The following is a 20,740-nucleotide window of genomic DNA, read 5'->3' as shown; positions in this document are numbered from 1 at the left end:
TTGCAAAGTAATATTGTCCTCCTCAGCCAAAGGAAGCAAAGACTGTTTTGATATTTAGCCTTTGGTTCCTCCATACTAAGGTTTAACAAAAGGTAGACTCAAGCTTTGAATGGGTACAATAGGCATTTCACTGAATTTTGCTAGTGAATAAAGCTGTAAGGACCTCAGAGGCAGGCTATGGAAAAGACGGAAGGAGTTTGCCTTGGGCTGTGATTATTTGAAACAAGTAAAATCAACAAACAGCAACGAGGCTGTAAGTTTCCTGCTGTGCCAGTTTTGTAATAAAGGTGTTTTTCTTTTCAGTTGAACTTTCCATTGACTTAAATTATTTTTTTCTCTAAAGGTAATTTAAATACATAGCCAATAAAATAGTTTACTGTGTTTATGTATTTAAAAATAAAGTTTGGTAGCTCACGATTTCATCAACTTGAATATGCTTAAAAGTATTCTAGTATTCTGGAACATCCCTGTGATCAGAGGAGCTGACTGACAACCTATAGCTACAACAGAGGAGTAGCTGCATGTTCGTCCAGGTAACTTGTCACTTAGCATCAACATTATTTTTCCCCTCTTGCATTCCAACTGTTAAGGTAAGGCCGGCCTTCGGAGTGGGTGACTATGATGTCACTGGATGGAGGCTAGAAGGGGAATCCTTTTCCAGAGTGGCTCACTCTTGATCTATTATGGGGTCTGAATTTATACCATCGCACATTTATTTCTTGGATCATGAAGGTCTTGTTCATCAAAAAGCATCTGCTTAAGCCAGACCAGGCGGTGGCTCAATGGATAGAGTGTCGGACTGGGATGCGGAAGACCCAGGTTCAAGACCCCGAGGTTGCCAGCTTGAGCGCGGGCTCATCTGGTTTGAGCAAAGCTCACCAGCTTGGACCCAAGGTTGCAAGACATTACTCAGTCTGCTGAAGGCCCACGGTCAAGGCACATATGAGAAAGTAATCAATGAACAACTAAGGTGTCACAATGAAAAACTGATTGATGCTTCTCATCTCTCTCAGTTCCTGTCTGTCTATCCCTCTCTCTGACTCTCTCTCTGTCTCTGTAAAAAAAGAAAAAAAAAGCATCTCCTTAAGAAGTACAAATACTCTTAAGAAGTATAAATACTCATGGATTGGTGACTCATTAAGCATTACATTATATTTTAATTTGACCACTGAGAGTATAATATGCTAGACATGTTGGTTTTGTCCTTCATGCTTTCTGTGCAGTAGTGCACACAATAATGGACTACCCTTTCCTCTAAGGAAGTGCTTTTCTCCCAATCCAGCCCTGTGGTAACTATCAGGCAGAACATTCACCTTCCCCACCCTTATTCCCCTCTATACCACCACCTAGCAGCGGTGCATTATCCACCTGAAGCTTGTCCAACCGTAGTTTCCTACCCCAGCCACAGAAATTATTCATATACTCTCATGAATACTCAACCCATGCCAGGGAAGAATTCTTTCTTATACTTTTTCTAACTGGAGCTGCTGGAAAAATGCTTTCTTTCCTCTCTGGAGGATAGGTAAGAAGGGCAGCCCAGAGCTGCTTTTGGCCATGTTTCCAGTCTTTTCTGACACCCTGCTTGAGTGAATGAAGTCTTAATGCAGAGATGAGAGGCACGGTGATATCTGAGACCCTGAATCCATCAGACTCCAAGACTAATGGCATGCTCTTTTGTAGTATGTTTATACTTGTGCCAGTAAATCACTCTTCCCCCTTAAGCTTTTATGTATGACAGGGCATCTGTCAGTTGCAAACAAAGGTCTGAGAACTGAAGACAAATAGTCTATTAAAGGACAGAAGACAACTAGAGGAGGGGTGGTATTCTGGGTGAGGAATGTGTGTGGGAGGTGGGTCAGCCCTAATTGTTTTGTGGCTAAATGGGGGTCATTGTATGTTAGAGTTACCCACATCTTTTCAGACTTGATTTCAAGTGAATTGACAGGTAGGGCAAGGTGACCAAAAATCTTTGAGAATAAGAGCTAATATTACTCTGGGGCCACAATGGCCTTGACAATCTCCTGGGCTATCAAATTCAGGGTGAGGCTGCTTGGGAGCCACGGGAGAATAAGAATGTGCAAATATCATATTTAAGATTTAGTTCTATATGTCAGTCCACTGACTCAGTTTCTCCACTATATAAGAGAAGTGACATGTAGGTCCAAAAGGGTGTTGCCATTTTCAGCCATAATTAGCCTTGGAAAACCTGGCTTTATTGAAATTTATATCTGTTCATAATATAGTAGATTTTTCCTTTCCTGTACTATGTTTGTTTATTTTTAAAAACAGAAGTACAGAAAAAGAAATGGGCAAAAAAGGAAAGGTGGGATTTAATGTTTTCTATTCTCTCCCATACCATTAGAGTCCTAATACTTCAGTATTATTTTAATTTTGACCTATCAAAATATCAAAGGGACAAAGTTATTATTAGATAGCAAATGATAATATTTTTGTCAAAAATGAGTAATGAGAGTTAGCTCCCTTGCAATAATATCCTTTCTTTCCACTAGATTAAAAATACAGTGAATTTGCCTGACCAGGAAATGACACAGTGGATAGAGCTTAGACCTGGAATGTAGAGGACCCGGGTTTGAGACCCCGAGGTCACTGGCTTGAGCACGGATTCATCCGGCTTGAACGTGGAGTCCCCGGCTTGAGTGTGGGATCCTAGACATGACACCATGGTCACTGACTTGAAGCCCAAGGTCGCTGGCTTGAGCAATGGGTCACTGGCTTGGCTGCAACCCCCAGGTCTAGGCACATGTGAGAAAGCAATCAATGAACAACTAAGGTGCCACAACGAAGAATTGATGTTTCTCATCTCTCTCCCTTCCTGTCTGTCTGACCCTCTCTATCCTTCTGTCTCTTGCTTAAAAAAAAAAAAAATACAGTGAATTTGAAAGCTGCTCTCAACTAAGCTGGATGCAACCAAGTTGAAACCTGGCTAGGATGCTGTAGAATAAAGACCTTTAAATGAACGCTATTCTCTAACAGGTCTTATTCTTTTAGGTTTCATTCAGTAGAAAAAGCAAAACAAATTGACCTTCAGCCTATGTTTCAAGGTAATGGTTACTTGCCATTTTCAACCCTGGGAAAGTGTTATTCAAAACTGAAAATTAAAACCAAACTCCTATTAAAAGCTTTCCCATGTGGTCAGGATGCCAGGAGTGTCTCACTTTCTGAAGCCACCGCGTCGCCTACTTTCTCCTCCTCCACTTGTTTCCACAGTCGTCCTCTTTTTCCAGAATGACTTATGAGTAATAGAGGAAGACAGAGTAAGAACAATGGCATGTTCCGGGCTTTACAAGAGCGCCACACATCAAAGGAAGACATTTAGCCCAGGGAGTCCCAGCTTTGCGGGGGATGCAGTGGGCAGAAGGAAGCTTGCTGTCACTGTTGCACGGCCGCAACGAAGGAGCCTCAGTGTGAGAGCTGCTCAGGCACCTGGGCTGGGGCCGTTTCCCTCTGGGTGCTGACTGTCCCGGCCTTGCTCCCACACGGCTAACCTGGGGCAAGGTAATCAGCATCTGTAAGCCTCTGCTTAGTCTCACAGAACCCATAAATCTACTTACTTATGAGAATTAACTACACATTTGAAATACTTAGCACAATGCCTCACACATAGTACTAAAGTTTAACTTGTATTATTGCTAATGACAGTCTGAGGTTTTGGGTTTTTTTTTGCCCCCAATGTGTTGTTGTTCTCAATCCAAACTAAACTGGTTGTTAGAATTTTTCTGAACCATTCAGATTTTATCCCCAATCAGCCTGTCCTACTTATTTCTGGCTCATTTGCTTATTGTTAAGCAAATGATTTCTTTCCTTCTCTGTGCTTTATAGTCTATAAACCTGTCCGCACTTTGAGATAGGCTCCTCTCCGCCCCACTCCAGAGCGCCCTCTCGGGGGGCCTTGGCTCCTCCTGCTGAGGCCCTGCCCTCTCCTCACTGCCACCCAGCTTGCGCAAGGATACTTATCAGATCTAGTTCAGTCCAGCTCTTCAACTTCAGAGCCTTTCCGATCGATAACCGCTTATTCATTCATTCTCTGCTTCTCTTATGGTGAAAGCGAACCCAGTCTGCAGGTAGTAGTTGTGCGCTATCTCCATTCATGCAGACTGGAGGTCAGGCCAGGTCAGCACGCGGCCCGGCACCATGACCTTGTTTTTGTTTTTTGTTGCCAATAAAACTATAGATATATATATATATACACATGGCCCAGGACCATAGGCCAGTGCGACTGTCACGTGGTAATACTGACCTCTAGGGGCTGGCTTTCCTTTAATACAGAGTCCTCATCTTCTCACTGAGTTCCAGGACTCTGATGGCAGCCTCTCGTTTAGCTGTTGCCAAATCAGTTTGTAGCTTTTCCAGTTTCCTTTTATGCTTTAGTTTCTTAAAAAAAAAAAAAAGAGTTTCCGTCACTAGAGACAGACACATCAAAGGAATAAGAACTAATGATGTCTGAACAAACACAGCCTTTGAAGCCTGGCTTAGATGAAATGGTCCCTGTTCATCCAGACCGAGTCCTGTTTGAGGTCTGCGCTCCTGTCACAGCATTTGAATCCCCAGCAATCAAAGCCTAGTCTCTGTATCAGAGTATCTTTTACCTTCTTGCAGGGCTTTTATCTGGATCTGAACCTTGTGCTTTGGTTGCTTATAATAGAGGCAATTAGAGACGAACTCTAGTTGGCAGTTGGCATTTTACCACTGAAGTGCTGATGCCTAAAAGTGCCTGATTCTCCCCCCACACACACTCTGTAAGTAAACTCCTATGAAACAGTCAAAGCCTTGATTCTGCGTCATTTTTCACCCTAACACCATAATGGCTTGCATGATGCTACCGCAAAATGCTGATGTTTCCAGATATTTACTATGGTATCTACATAGGGAAAGTGATCAGGGGTAGGAATGGTTTTTGAAGCAACAGAGGACAGGAATTCCTTGCTATAAAATAATATGATTTATGACACTTAAACCTTTGAAAGAACTACGTTAGGAGATTGTTATGTAACTAAAGGATTTACCTTGAGACTTGATGGCTAGAAAGATTTTTATGGATTTAAAAATGAATTTAACTCGTTAAAATTGGATTTATCTGCAACTATGGGGAAGCTGTTTATTGTGAAAGTGCTACATTTGCACTAGTGTGTTCCTGCCTTTCTACTGAACTTCCTTTGCCAAGTCTTTGGGGGGCTGGTAATTAGGGAGCCCAGAAAATAAATCACGAAGATTTCTTATCAGATGTGAATCTCAAGATAGAAAAAGGAATGTCTTTCACTCATTAGGGAAGATGGTGTCCCTTGGTCTTTGAAAGACCTACTGCTCAGGCAGTAGGAGGTCATTCCCTTTTTGTGAGAGTAAACCCAGTAAAATCAGTTTATTAGAGATGGGATGAAAAAAACACAGACCTCCCATTTTAAAGACAGGTTGTCCTCCAGGCCAAAGCAGAAAGATTAGGACTTGATGAAAGCTTAATTAATGGCATACACATGGCTAACAGAGAATGCATTATTCAAAGGAGTGTGGTAGTCACCGGAAGTTCTTTAAAGGGAATCGGAGGGGTGGAATTTGACATGTTTCACCAGAGGCGGATTAAGGTCAGTTGAGGCTCCGGACGCAGAAGGAAAGATTGGACCCCTTAAAGAGAGAGAAAGGGAAAATAAAAATACATGTTAACCATATTTTTAAAATAAAATATAGTATGTACTATTAATGTTAAAATTGCACATATGAAACCAAACTTGATGTCATTAGAAAAATGTCTAAAGTTGGGGTTTTGCAAGGCCCTTCAGAAATTGGGGCCCAGGGCACGCACCCAATGCGCCCACCACTAAATCCACCTCTGGGTTTCACCCAGCACAGTCGGGGTGAGAGGTGCCGTGAACCACAGTGTGAGTGCCTGGTCTGTGTGGCACTTCTGCTACAGTGGTAGTTAGTATTCCCATACTCATTTCCTCATTGTACTAATTTCTGAAGCAGCCCTTTGGTGCCAGGGACTGTGCAGGCCAGCTGTTGAAACATCAGCTCTGCTCCATGTCGCTAAGACCTTCCAATTCCCTTCCTCTGAGTCTCTATTCACCAAAACCCTCCACAATTTGGCCTATCATGGAGATTAGTTCAGGGAGAACCTGGCTATTTGATAGCTGTGCTGCTCACAGTAAATTCTTAAGTGGGCATACTAGTCTACACCTCCCTCTTTTGTAAATTGGGTTGTGTCAGCTTGTTCACAATGACCTTGTCCATCCCAGGCCCGTGAGGACAACAGCTATGAGGCCCTGCACGGTCATCAGTGACCTTCCCTCATTCTACTTCAAGACTACTCCATGCTCAGATTTTTTCACTTTCCTTTTACAACTTAGAACTGTGGAGATAGAAAGTTGCCTGACCAGGCGGTGGAGCAGTGGATAGAGCATTGGACTGGGATGCGGAGGACCCAGGTTTGAAATCCTGAGGTCGCCGGCTTGAGTGTGGTCTCAACTGGTTTGAGCAAGGTTCACCAGCTTGAGCCCAAGGTTGCTGGCTTGAGCAAGGGGTCACTCGGTCTGCTGTGACCCCTCAGTCAAGGCACATATGAGAAAGCAATCAATGAACAACTAAGGTGCCACAACGAAGAATTGATGCTTCTCATCTCTCTCTCTTACTGTCTGTCCCTAACTGTTCCTCTCTCTGTCATAAAAAAAAAAAGAAAGTAAGTAAGAAAGTGGGAGGAAGTGTGCAGAAATAAAAATTGAGACAGTGGAGGGAATGAGGAAAAGAATAGCAGGACAGATTCAGAAGAGAGTGCTAGTTAAATGTATCAAAAATGAACTATAATGGTATGCACACTGACAGGTTAGAGATCAGGTGTACTGAGGACAACAGCCTAGGCTTATCTAGGAATAAATGTAAGACTGGTTGATGGATAGAGAGATAAACTGATAAATGTGCAATAAATTGAAGATAGCAACATGTTAATTGTAGTGTCCAGTTTTTCAATAGAGCGGTATTCACTATAAAATTATTTCAACTTTTCTGTATATTTAGATTTTTTTCAAAATATTGGGAAGAAAAAGAACTAAACATTCAGTATTCTTTCATTGCCCCTCTCTTAGTTCTTAATTAGATGCCACAACTATTTTTATGCAGATAAGTATTTTTCTAGGACCTTTTCTGAAGGTAGGCATTAATAAATAGATAAATGCACTTGGTGAGAAGTGATAAATGACCATTAGTTGCTGGTGTGGTGTCACTAAGGAAAAGTCTCATCAAGCTCCATTTCCATTTTGAGAAGGATGACTTGCAGATAGCATGGAGGCATTCAGTGGAGGACAGTGCTTTTCCATATCAGTTAAAATTTTGGGCTTTTCAATTGAAAAACAACTCACTTTTGAAAAAAAATTCTAATTTCAGGTCACCTTTTTGTCTTTCTCTTATGGTGTTTGTATGGTCTGCCTCTTAATATTGTTATTAAAGTTGTACATTTGACTTGTGATCTGAGAAAGGAACTGAGAGGATATGTAGTTTGGAGAAGGCTGTCCAAGGATGTCATGACCATTGACTTCGCTGATCTAAGGAACTGGTTCAGAGGAGAGGAAGTTGAGTCAAAGAGCATTGTTCTAGAGATACCATGAGGAACAATGGGTAGAAAATACAAAAAAGCAGATTGGGGCACAGCTTGAGAAAGCACCCTCCAACAAGCAGAGCTGCATCCACAACATAACAAGACAGGATGAGTCCTGGCCAAGGTCTCCTGCTCTGGGATTGATCAAGCAAAGACTGGGTGAACATCTTCAGACAGGCCCATAGTAACCCCTGGGACCTGGGTTAAAAAGTAATTAGAGGTCTGGCTTATCCCCAAATTTTTTCTACGTCTGGTTTCCTCCAGCCCACAAGGAACACAGCGCATGCCTGAATAGATGTCTGAGTTCTCATGGTCTCCAAGTTGGGTATAGTTGTCAGGGATTCTTTAAGGATAATTCTGGTATTTGTGAAATGTTAGGTAAGAAGGCCAAGAAAGCCTGTGGATCCCTTGGAATTCAAAGGTAATATAACTCAAAATGTACAAACTTTATTATTTACCTGTAAGAAAAAAGAGAGGGAAAATTAAATTTTTAAAAATTGCATAAAGGACCTAGATTGGTTGCTTAAGGTTTCTGTTGGACTCTTTTGATTATTCAGATAAATGTTTAAATAACTCTGTCTTGTTTTTTCTTCTTTTCTTCAGACAGAACTACTGTATGCTATTAATTCACAGTTCTAACCACGCCCTTTGGGCACTTCTAAAAATTCAGTTTGCCAACGTGTTTTTTATTAGTCATAAACATCAAATGATTTCAGCAGTGATAATAGTTTCCTTTGCTTTTTTGGCATTCTCTAGCCAGGCAACCCAAGTGTTGTACTTGAATCTAATAGAGTCTGTTATGGTCTCCTTAGTAACTAGGAGTTCCCTTTGGTGATTAGTAAAAGGATAGGAAGGTTTTATAGCTTGGAGGTAAATTCCTATTACCTTGCTCTTTTCCTATGTTTCCTACAAAGTGTAAAGAGAGAGGAAATCATGCATTTGTGCAATATTTTTAAAAGGAAATATCTATCCGTATCACATTGCTGAATAGCTTGCATTATAGCAAGTCAATGGGAATTAGAAGTAATCAAGGAACTATTTATAGAAGAGTTTCAACATAGAGTTGCCAGCACTACTTAAAATTTCTTGGTCCTGCCCAGGCTGGGTAGCTTAGCTGGTTAGAACATCATTCAGATATATATGCCAAGATTGAGGGTTCGATCTGCAGTCAGGGCACATACAAGAATCAGCCAATGAAAGCATAAAGCAGTGGAATAACAAATCAATGTTTCTCTCTCTCTTAAAACAAATACATAAATAAATAAATTTAAAATAGTTAAAATTTTTTTCTCGGTCTTTCCATATGCCTTGAATCATAGCCTAAGATTCTAAGGCTGAGAAATTGGGCCAGAGACACATGACATCTCTAGGCTCCAGATCCCATTTCTTAGAGCCCCGTACAGTACCATGTTTGCAATGTAGTGGACATAGGTTTCTGTTTTTGTCATTATTTCTTATTTATTTATTTATTTATTTATTTATTTATTTATTTATTTATAGTAAGAGAGAGAGAGATAGACAGACAGGGACAGACAGACAGGAATTGAGAGAAATGATAAGCATCAACTCATCGTTGTGACACCTTAGTTGTTCATTGATTGCTTCTCATATGTGCCTTGACTGGGGGGCTCCAACTGTGCCAATGACCCCTTGCTCAAACCAGTGACCTTGGGTTCAAGCCAGCAGCTTGGGCTTCAAGCCAGCGACCTTTGGGCTCAAACCAGCAACTATAGGATTATGTCTATGATCCCATGCTCAAGCCAATGACCTCAGGGTTTCAAACCTGGGTCTTCAGTCTCCGAGGCTGACGCTCTATCCCCTATACCACTGTTCAGTCAGACTGTCATTATTTCTTGAAACGTATCAGGGAAGCACTCAACCCTCCACCAAAACACTAAAGTATCTTTTCTACAGATATCTTTTTTACACTTAACAGAAAAACAAATGTGCTCTTCACTGAAAGCAAACAATTTGCATTCTTTCATCTCCTCTTAAATTAAATTCTCTGCATGATCACATTGATTTCCTCCTCATTTTTTATGAGTAGACAAAACTTAATGTCCTGAAAACAGACATGCAAATAGTCTTGATCCAATCTCCTGCCAGAGCTGGCCCAATGCCTAGGCAAAGTAGGCGCTGCCTATGTGGAAGGAAGTTAGGAGCACTCCTAGGCCCTACTTCTCGCTTCCCGTGGTATCCTGGTCCTGGGCCTGCCAGTGCACAGCCTTTTTGCACTTAGTCTGAAATTGATGCCACTCACCCACCACCTTAAAGATGAGAGCATATAGAACAAAGGTTTGATCTCTGGAGGGCCACTGATAATGGTATCACCCAAAGGAATTTTGTTTGAATACAGAAGGTATAGGCAGATTTCTCCTTTCATTTCTCTTCTAATAGTCCATCATTAATAATGAAACTAGTAAAACTGATAGTAGGATTTGGATACAACTTGGCTTAAAAGATCAATTTTATATCTTTTGTTTTATTTTTATACAATCCTCAGGTGAATATTTTAGAAGTCCGGGGGTGGCGGATATGTGCTGTGAGTGCTCCTTCCTTCTCTATAGCAGACCTTTGATTTGAGGGTTCTTTCATCCTTGGTTGCACACCTGGCTTCACAATCCTTAACCTACACCCCCAGCAGCCACTGCTAATGATGAAACCTAATTGTCATCTATGTTAGTGTCTCTATTTTATAGGTGAGAGAGTAGAGGCCCCAGAAAGCTTGAGTAGATTTAACCTTTTGAGTAGTGAGTGTTTTGTTAACCCTTTGAGTAAGGAGGTACATGAATGTTCGTGCTACTCAAAGGGTTAATCGTGGACTCTTAGGAAGAGCTAAATTGACTTGAACAAAGGTCTTTTAATTACAGATGCTATTTTTTCTTTTCAGTAGTAACATGAGGCTTCACTGATAAATAGCACCCTTAATTTGTTAAGTTACTTAAAGTTAATCTTTGATGTTAGAATGTGAGAGGCTCTAATTAGTAGAAGTAGAAAGGCAATATAACAGACTTGATTTTTTATGGGTTGCCATGATATATTTAGAGAACCTAGCAAATAAAGGAGAGATTTGATGAACCCAGCTGACAGCTATCCGTACCGGGTGTTGTTCTGAGCACTCCTAGTGTCATTCATCAGAGGATCCTGAGTTGATCTGATCCTGATGACTGTGACCATTCTAGTCAGCTGAGTCTCCTGAAGACTCAAAGAATGGATCAGATGACTCTTTCTTATAAAATGTCTTGAATGAAAGACAAATCACAAATAGAAAAATGTAGCTTAGCCCTGGCCGGTTGGCTCAGCGGTAGAGCATCGGCCTGGCATGCGGGGGACCCGGGTTTGATTCCCGGCCAGGGCACATAGGAGAAGTGCCCATTTGCTTCTCCACCCCCCCTCCTTCCTCTCTGTCTCTCTCTTCCCCTCCCGCAGCCAAAGCTCCATTGGAGCAAAGATGGCCCAGGCGCTGGGGATGGCTCCTTGGCCTCTGCTCCAGGCGCTAGAGTGGCTCTGGTCGCGGCAGAGCGACGCCCCGGAGGGGCAGAGCATCGCCCCCTGGTGGGCAGAGTGTCGCCCCTGGTGGGCGTGCCAGGTGGATCCCGGTTGGGCGCATGCGGGAGTCTGTCTGACTGTCTCTCCCCGTTTCCAGCTTCAGAAAAATACAAAAAAAAAAAAAAAAAGAAAAATGTAGCTTAGTTTTATTTCACTTAAGTCATAGAAAAACTGTTGATACACACACACTTAGGCCTCATCATAACTTCGACCAAGAGTTAGATCTTACATGACCACTGTTGCTATTTAATGGCTAGGAGTCAGACTTTACAAATCACAGCGAACACTGCAGCACTCCTTTCTTCCTGAGTGGCTTATTTTATGTTATGGCATGCTATAGAAATACTATTTAATTCTGTTCTCCACACCCAGAGGGTTTGGAATTCCTAATAAAAATAAAACAAAATTTCTATAATTAGATAATTATTTTGACTTGCTACAAAAGAAGAGTTTACCAGTATTTGGAGCCAAATCTCTGTTCTTTCTCTCTATGGGATAAATAATTATTTGAGACAGAGGTGGAGTTCGCCAGTATATGTCGTAGTTTACAGAAATGCCTGTGCAGTGTTTATGTAAGAGACGTTACAAATTAATACAAGATTGGGAGATACTTTTATCTAGGAATAAATTCCAGTGATAAGGCAGAACTTTCTAACAATAGAATTGTCCAAAGTTTGAATTTGTTGCCCTAAAAGACAATAAGTAACCTTTCCTTGTATATGGTATACAGTCTATTATTGAGAAAAATCCAGCCCTGGCCGGTTGGCTCAGTGGTAGAGTGTCAGCCTGGAGTGCGGAAGTCCCGGGTTCGATTCCTAGCCGGGGCACACAGGAGAGGCGCCCATCTGCTTCTCCACCTCTCCCCCCTCCTTCCTCTCTGTCTCTCTCTTCCCCTCCTGCAGCCCAGGCTCCATTGGAGCAAAGATGGCCCGGGCGCTGGGGATGGCTCCTTGGCCTCTGCCCCAGGCGCTAGAGTGACTCTGGTCGCGACAAAGCGACGCCCCCGGAGGGGCAGAGCATCGCCCCCTGGTGGGTGTGCCGGGTGGACCCTGGTCGGGCGCATGTGGGAGTCTGTCTGTGACTGCCTCCCTGTTTCCAGCTTTGGAAAAATGGGGGGAAAAAAAAGAAAAAAAAGAGAGAAAAATCCAGAGAGAAGCTAAAGCTTAACATCTATAATACGAGAAGTGAAGTTCTAAAAACTTTACAGGTATTATTAGCTCGTTTCATTTTTGTAGCAACCCAATGAAAAAGGATTATCATTAATCCCAATTTAAGATGCAAATACTGGAGCACAGAGAGGTTTAAGTAACTTTCCCAAAATCAAATAATGATTCAAATCTGAGCAGTCTGGCTCCAGACCGTGCCTTCCATCACTGTGCTATGCAAACCTCGCCCTGCCCAGTGTCCTACGTTGCGGGGAATCTGGATACGATGACATTTCCTGTTCTATAAATCCAATTCTTAAAGCAAGAAGTTCTGACTTCTGATCATGGAGTTTGGAACCATGGGCTGACTCCCTCAGTACAATTAGGAAATCAATGACAATCACCAAGATTGTCACAGAATTGGGTGCAATCTTTTTTTCCCCTAACCCTCTATGCCCCCACCCCCTTTTTGATACAATCTTTGAAACAAAATTGTCCAGCCCTAGCATTTTAGAGAGGCAATTGTGGAAGCAGAGAAAAATGCCGTAATTTGTCCAAAGCCACAGCTAATAAAACTGCAAGAAGCAAGACTCAAAGCCAGATTTTCTGACTCGCCAGCTCGATGTTTTTTTCCACTATATCATGTTGCTCGTTGGCCCTCAGAGCTGAAGGGCAGTGGAAGGAAACCTGGAGCAGGAGCTAAGATCCCTGAGGTCTAAGGTCCCAGGGACCTGAGCAGCTGTTTAGGCAGGCAGCCTTCTCTTAAAGCCCTCCCTCACCCAGAGAACTAAGAAAGACCGGCCTCGGGTCATTCAAGAGTACATATTGGGATTACAGGTAAAATAATAAAGAGTCTTTAGGTTTCTGAGATCCTGCTATGCTGGACCAATGTATATGGGCCAATCTGCCTTCATGCAGCATTAGAATACCTGTACTGAGTTGAACAAACACATTTCTGATGTTAAGGGACACTGCTGTATGCTCTTTTTGTGTGTGAGCGTAACCCTGCCTCATCATTCTTACTGAGTAATCATCCATCAGACTGACAACCAAAATTTTTAAGAAAGAAAGGACCTGCAGTGCAATAAGTGAGTTTTCATATTCTGGCTGAGCTCAGCACAGAACAAAACCCAGTGTTCACTATGTCTTCTGAAAAGAAAGTATAGTCAATGCCTGCTAGAGCCAAATCTACTCTGGTTTTATAATCTCAAATCACACCCTGAGAACAGAGAGAAAAGTGCACTGTCACACCTCACAGGCCTGGTAGGAAGCTGTTTTCCAGTCCAATTCTCCCTGGGGCACAGAGAAAGCCCAAAGGGCCCAAGCTGTATATGAAGCAATTTCAGTTTCTCAGCTCCACCTCAACAAGCGTTGATATCATTGGCAAACAGCCATAAGAAGATGTGGGTAGAAGAAAACAGAAACCAGAGAGGACTAAATATACAGGTGGTAGAAAGAATTCCTGTATCTGCCTTGTGAAAGGGCTGCTAAGTCCCCCCCCCCCCCCGCCCCGTGATTATAAAAATGATGAAGAGCTTTTCCTTTGCGGGAACTTTATAATCGGGCAGGTATTTGTTACTGTTGTTGTTTCATTTCTCCTGTGCCCATCATTCCCTTTGAACTTGACTGAGGCTGCTTTCTGGAAGGAAGTTGTCCACCTGTGACTTACCTAGAATCATAAAGTGAAGGCATGTGTTTAAGAACTGAAAAATTGAGATTCTGAAGCACCACAGTGCTTAAATCACCTTGAAGCATTTCCTAGAGGGATAGGAAACCTAATGAAGTTAACCTTCTCTGTAAATATCACTCTCTTTCCGACACTCTACTCTGCCCTGAAAGAAGGGAAATTAAAGGGACACAGGCTCAGTGAGTACAGCAGCGGCCGTAAAACAACTTCACCAATGATAAAGAAATCTAAGTAGACGAAAGGGAACCTACCATAAATGGGGATATGATTCTCATATAGCATGAAATAGCTTTGGATAGAGAACGCAGCACAGCCCTGGCTAGTTGGCTCAGCGGTAGAGCGTCGGCCTAGCGTGCGGAGGACCCGGGTTCGATTCCCGGCCAGGGCATACAGGAGAAGCGCCCATTTGCTTCTCCACCCCTCCGCCGCGCTTTCCTCTCTGTCTCTCTCTTCCCCTCCCACAGCCAAGGCTCCATTGGAGCAAAGATGGCCCGGGCGCTGGGGATGGCTCTGTGGCCTTTGCCCCAGGCGCTAGAGTGGCTCTGGTCGCAACATGGCGACGCCCAGGATGGGCAGAGCATCGCCCCCTGGTGGGCAGAGCGTCGCCCCTGGTGGGCGTGCCGGGTGGATCCCGGTCGGGCGCATGCGGGAGTCTGTCTGACTGTCTCTCCCTGTTTCCAGCTTCAGAAAAATGAAAAAAAAAAAAAAAAAAAAAAAGAAAACGCAGCACAATGGAAAGTTTTCTATGATAATGTATTATTTCCCCGTGAAATAATGTTTACAAAGTTGCTGCTTTCTTAATGCAAACTTGAAATAGTTTTACAGCAGAAAATTCTCTGTTTAAAGCAAAATGAACCTGATCTCATATTTAAAAGGGATTTACGGTATTAAAAGTAAGAGAGTGGGTGTATAGGTAAATGTTTTGTAAATTGCTGAGTGGCATGATGTTTGTTAATATTGTTATTGCATTATCATTTTAGGATCTTTATAAGTATAACTTCTGAGATAGTGGTTCTTGGCAATGAACTATTAAACATGGGGCTTTATAATAATATTCGTTAGTTGGATAGTATAAGCTGCAATTAAATGAGAAATTTGTCAATTCTTTAATTTTTCTGTTGCTTTAATTTGGTATATATATATATATATATATATATATATATATATATGCCTGGACACAAAGGTAGTTTGATAAGGGGCAAAAATCTCAAGTCAAGTTCCCCCTAAGAAGTTTAAAATTTCTGATCAGGTTCACTGCAAGCAATGTTTGACAGTTCATTTGACTAAGGACCTGTGAAATGCATACGGAGAGGCCATCAGAAATGCAAGCATCAAATTTGGCTCCCAGTTCAAGAAGTGCTTTGCTTTTTCAACTCTTACTTGAAAGGGAGAATTCACATGAATATTGAACTAATTGGGCAATATAAATGAAAGTGGATAAAATAAATTAATGAAGCAGATTGTGGGAAGTCACAACTATCTAGTAGGTACTGAGCCATAGAACCAGTGACATATAGTCTGCAAATGCTGAGACCAAGAACTTTTATCTAGAACCTCAAATGGCGTTGAACAGTTCAGTAGACGTGGCTACCCTAAAGATTCTCTTTTCTTGATTTTTCTCTTCTCAGTTCCTTATCAGCTATCCACGGTACTAAAGAGGAAGCCATATTGTAAAAAAGACTCAGAGGGGACAGCAATACACACTAACACTGTGTATTGGCTTTCAGTTAATAAAGTCCAGTTTCTTAAGATGATATAAAGCAAACAATTGATATTCAAGTAAATTACAAACAGTCTTAATGATGATAGATATAACCCAATGATAAAAACTGAACTGTCTTGGCCCTGGCCGGTTGGCTCAGCGGTAGAGCGTCGTCGGCCTGGCGTGCGGGGGACCCGGGTTCGATTCCCGGCCAGGGCACACAGGAGAAGCGCCCATTTGCTTTTCCACCCCCCCCCCCTTCCTCTCTGTCTCTCTCTTCCCCTCCCGCAGCCAAGGCTCCATTGGAGCAAAGATGGCCCGGGCGCTGGGGATGGCTCCTTGGCCTCTGCCCCAGGCGCTAGAGTGGCTCTGGTCGCGGCATAGCGACGCCCCGGAGGGGCAGAGCATCGCCCCCTGGTGGGCAGAGCGTCGCCCCATGGTGGGCGTGCCGGGTGGATCCCGGTCGGGCGCATGCGGGAGTCTGTCTGACTGTCTCTCCCCGTTTCCAGCTTTAAAAAAGATAAAAAAAACCAAACAAAACTGAACTGTCTTAAAGTTCATTTGCCCAAGAGCTACAAGGCCAGGACACTGTGGGGGTCTCATTGCAAGGACATTTTGTAATCCCCTCCCAGTTTTATTCACTTTCTTATGAATGTGTACTGAGGATGTGTGGGAGATAGATGACATTTTATCCAGTATTAGTGACATTATAATCTGTGTCCACTTGCTGACAAGAAAACCATGTTTCCAATACTGTAACAAAATCACCCCTTGCTTTTCTTAGCTAAAATCTTTTAATCTGACAATCATTAGCTTAGTCCAGAGATTTTTCAACAAGATAGCAAGAGTTATACTGGCATGCCGCAAGATTTCTTAAAATATGCAATATCTGACTACTTAGGGGCACCCATCTCTTTTCCTTTAAATTGACCAATTAAAAAATGACAACAGCTAACACAACAATAATCATCTGCTGTGAATGAATCAAAATCATACCTATCTTTTTTTTGTTAGATCGGCAAAAAAATAATATATTTTTGGATGTATCACAGAATTTTAGTGTATGTGTGCCCTGAGATAAAAAAAAAAAGGTCGAAAATCTCTGGCTTAATCTCTTGCTCCTAGCTTTCTTGCAGTTCATCTGTGTCCACTAGGGCAATCTACACCCTGTCTCTTTAAAGATGATAGTAAAATAACAGTGATTTGACTCACCTGAAAACTTCCTTGCTACACGGTGTCAGTTCTGCTCTATGAAGATAGCTTAGCGCTGAGGAGATGGTGAGAACATTAAGCAGTGTTTGCAGCCTAAATCTAGTTTTATTCCTCATACTCAACATTCCAGCTGTAACTTAAAAATGTTTTTCTTCTCTTGTTCTTCGCAGTTTAGAGAAGCTGTCTTGTTCATGCCTTGAAGACACATTTCATAGGTGGAGAGGAAAGGCTGTTTAGGTTTATACATAGTTATTTTCAATGCCCTTAGAACCAAAGTTTAATTTCAGAATCTGATATTGTATGTGAATTGGTTCTGTGCATGCAGGATGGGGTTGCAAAGGCATCACCTGATAAAAGAAGCATTTGTCGCTTGTGAATGGCACACAGAGAGGCAGAGAGGAGGGAGGGTGTGGTGCTGAGGTGAACTTTTGCTATGTAGATATTTGCAAGTTTCAGATTGCATATTTTAACAGGTTTAGACAAACGTCCTGGCCACAAAACAAGTCCTCAACTACGGGTTGTTACTTGGTTTCGTTGGACTCAAGAATCTGTCTTATTTCATTCTCTAGCAAGGTTCTTTCTCTAATTCCATTAAGAAAGCTAGCAGTGAAAATAGAACGCAGAAACCTAAAATCCCAAACAGGAGCCTTTAAGTAGATCTCAAAGTAAACCTTTAAACCTGTTCCCATCAACAAGCCCTCAGTTCTAAGATATGCAAGGATAACAGGTAGGAAGGGGACCACGTGGCCTGGGCTTAAAGCCACTTGCCTCATCTCTTGTTAGTGACTTGTGTCACAGCTTCCCAGAATCTGAGACTGTAAGATTTAGGGATAATCAGATGAGTTAGTCAACAGGAATAAGTTGAAGATATCCCATATTTGACAAATAGTGAATTGCCTCTTCTGGTCTTAACCCTGGAAAACGATACGTGTCATACTTGATAAATTCTGTTTTAGATTCAAACTTGTAGGGCATCCTTAATGATAGTGGGAACAACATTGGCCTAATAGGAGACCATTCAGATCTAGAAATGTCAGGCCCCCAGAAATATATCCTTGAGACACGCTGGCCTGAATCTGATTCCTCTAGATGAAAAGGAGGCTGACCCAGAGCCATTCAAGCTTCTATAATAAGGTGCAGGAGATGCTCAATAACTAAGTTTATTTTGACAGTCTAAAGAATGAATAGATGAATAATAAGCTCCTTAATTTTGCTCAAATGTCATGTGTCAAAGTCAAAACTGACCTCTACCTGCTCTAATTTCAATTCTATAGTGGTCTATCTCAACTGACAATATCAGTTACTGAATCACAAATGCACTGCACTTGGCTTTTCAACTGGAAGACACTTTTTTCCCTTTAAGTTGTGATAAAAAAAAAAACCCAAAAATATGGCATGAAATTTACCATCATAACCATTTCAAAGTTTACAGTTCAGTAGTGTTAAGTAAATATATATTTTTGTGCAACCAGTCTCTAGAACTTTTTTACCTTGAAAACTGAGACTCCATACCTGTTAAATAACAACTCACCATTTCTTCCTCCTTTCAGCCTTTGGCAACACGATTCTATTTTCTGTTTCTGTGAATGTGATTACTCTAGTACCTCATATAAGTGGAAACATACAGCATTTGTCTTATTTGATTGGCTTTTGCACTTAGCATTAATGTCCTCAGGGTTTTTCCGAAGGTTAACATATGTCAGAATTGCCCTCCCTTTTTGAGGCTCAAACAAATGTATATATCACATTTAATTGTACATTCATCCATTCATGAACAAGCTTGATTCCCCCACTTGGCTATTGTGCAGAAGACATTTCTTGAAATAATTATCAGAAGATACAACAATTTAGTATAAAATACTTGCCTTCCCTAGATAAACTAAAACTTTCTATCTTTTAATTAAAAATTAAAATTTTATTTCCTGAATATATTTACTTTTTGTTTTTGTTGTCAACCAAGCACATTGATTTTAAAATGGTAAGACATTTAGAAGCCATCTCAGGTCTTACAAAATGGTTTTGGTAAGGATTTCTGCAGCCGATTTCTAAATTAGGCATTCCTCTCATGTCTTACATAGGGCCTTTGTCATAGATCTATATATAGAGAAAAGGTCTATACTGCTGTCAATAGGAAATTCAAAAATCCCAATGGCAAACAGGACTGACTGCTGATGCAGACAGAAATCAAGAATACAATAGCCTAAAAACTAGGTAAATTTTGATAGATATCCAGTGGTTGTTAGAAGAGAAACATGTAGGTTATTATTAGCATATAAGTTCATTCGCTGCTGCAACTCTTTCTCTCTTTCATCTACCCATTCAGAATGGGTCTGTTAAGACTTTCCTCCTGTTCTGTAACCTATCATCTGAACACTAGATCCATCAGAGGAGCTTGTTGAAAATACATTAGCTCAAGTTTCTCTCTAGTCTTACTTAATCAGAATTTGGGAGAGTTTGGATGCAAGACTGTAACCTGGTTTTAAAGACTTCAAATTGGTTCTCATGTGCATATCTGTAAAGGTAGATTGGAGGAGTATCTATAGACAAGAGCAGAGGTCCCCAAACTTTTTACACAGGGGGCCAGTTCACTGTCCCTCAGACCATTGGAGGGCTGGACTATAAAAAAATCTATGAACAAATTCCTATGCACACTGCACATATCTTATTTTAAAGTAAAAAAAACAAAAAGGGAACAAATACAATATTTAAAATAAAGAACAAGTAAATTTAAATCAACAAACTGACCAGTATTTCAATGGGAACTATGCTCCTCTCACTGACCACCAATGAAAGAGGTGCCCCTTCTGGAAGTGCGGCAGGGGCCAGATAAATGGCCTCAGGGGGCCGCATGCGGCCCCCGGGCTGTAGTTTGGGGACCCCTGGACAAGAGCCTGGTGCTGGTCACAAAGGCAGTATGAGTGTCCGGTGGACGTGTGTGTGTACGTGAGGGCACATGGGCAGGCATGAGTGTGAGTTGGGGAAGTGTGGGCATAGCAACTCAAGAAGTGGGGGAGATTTCAGTGGGGGTTGGTTCACGTAACATCTCTGCAGTTTTTTGATGTAGATGGCCAGTTTCAGCTGTAGAAAGAAAGGAGTTAGTTGGAACAAAGGAATCTTAAGTTTTGGAAATCATACTATGGTATGGAAGTACAGGTAAGGAATTTGTGGAGTAGTGCATCAGCTTTCTTTCTCAGGGGAAATATGGAGAGATAGTAATTAAAGTACTGAACTGCACCAAGCCATTCAAATCTCCTGCACCCCTCCACCCCGACTCTCACTTAGAGAAAAGCATCCCCAGTCCCAACTCTTACTTCCCACCCACAACTCCCTCGGAACTCTTTGCAGGTTACGACAGCTAAGAAAAACTCCCGTACCTGCTTTGACACTCATTGCATTGTTCTATGTTATTTCAGAGCTTCAAAGAAATCTAGCAGGAAAATTCTAAGTCCTGTCCCCAACTTTGTCAACAACACAGAAATCTGAGGCAAGTGCCTTGATGTTCACTTTCTGTAATGACAAATGGAATTTTTTAAAACCGCCTCGGGGTTTACATGTGGATGAATGAACTCATCCTGATTAAATGCTTTGAGCCTCGCATGTTCAAAGTGAGGTAGAAAACACGGACAATGAAAAGAATACTTCAAGAAAATCCTTTTTTTTAGTCTTAAGATTATATTTGATTTTTGTTTAAAAGTAACTTAAAAAAAACTAAAAAGTAGTTTTTTAAAGCAACTCATGCTTTTTAAATGCTTTAAGTCCTTTGATAAGCCCTGTGTGCACTTAATACACACACACACACACACACACACCAGAAAAGAAACGTCATTTAATTTTTGTGGCATAAA

At 41.7% G+C, this 20,740-nt stretch overlaps 1 protein-coding gene across 1 annotated transcript in view; it reads right to left on the bottom strand.

The window, feature by feature from the left end:
* Positions 1-20,740, bottom strand: part of CCDC192 (coiled-coil domain containing 192) — a 217,831-nt gene that overhangs the window by 70,255 nt on the left and 126,836 nt on the right. Inside the window, 2 exon segments of the mRNA XM_066276819.1 lie at positions 4,259-4,280; positions 4,282-4,392. Coding sequence (XP_066132916.1) covers positions 4,259-4,280; positions 4,282-4,392 — 133 coding nt within the window.

This window comes from Saccopteryx bilineata, chromosome 4 (genome assembly GCF_036850765.1).
Source record: "Saccopteryx bilineata isolate mSacBil1 chromosome 4, mSacBil1_pri_phased_curated, whole genome shotgun sequence".
In the NCBI taxonomy this organism is placed as follows: Eukaryota; Metazoa; Chordata; class Mammalia; order Chiroptera; family Emballonuridae; genus Saccopteryx; species Saccopteryx bilineata.
Note: the sequence above shows the minus strand (reverse complement) of the source record. Positions and strands in the feature narration are given on the sequence as shown.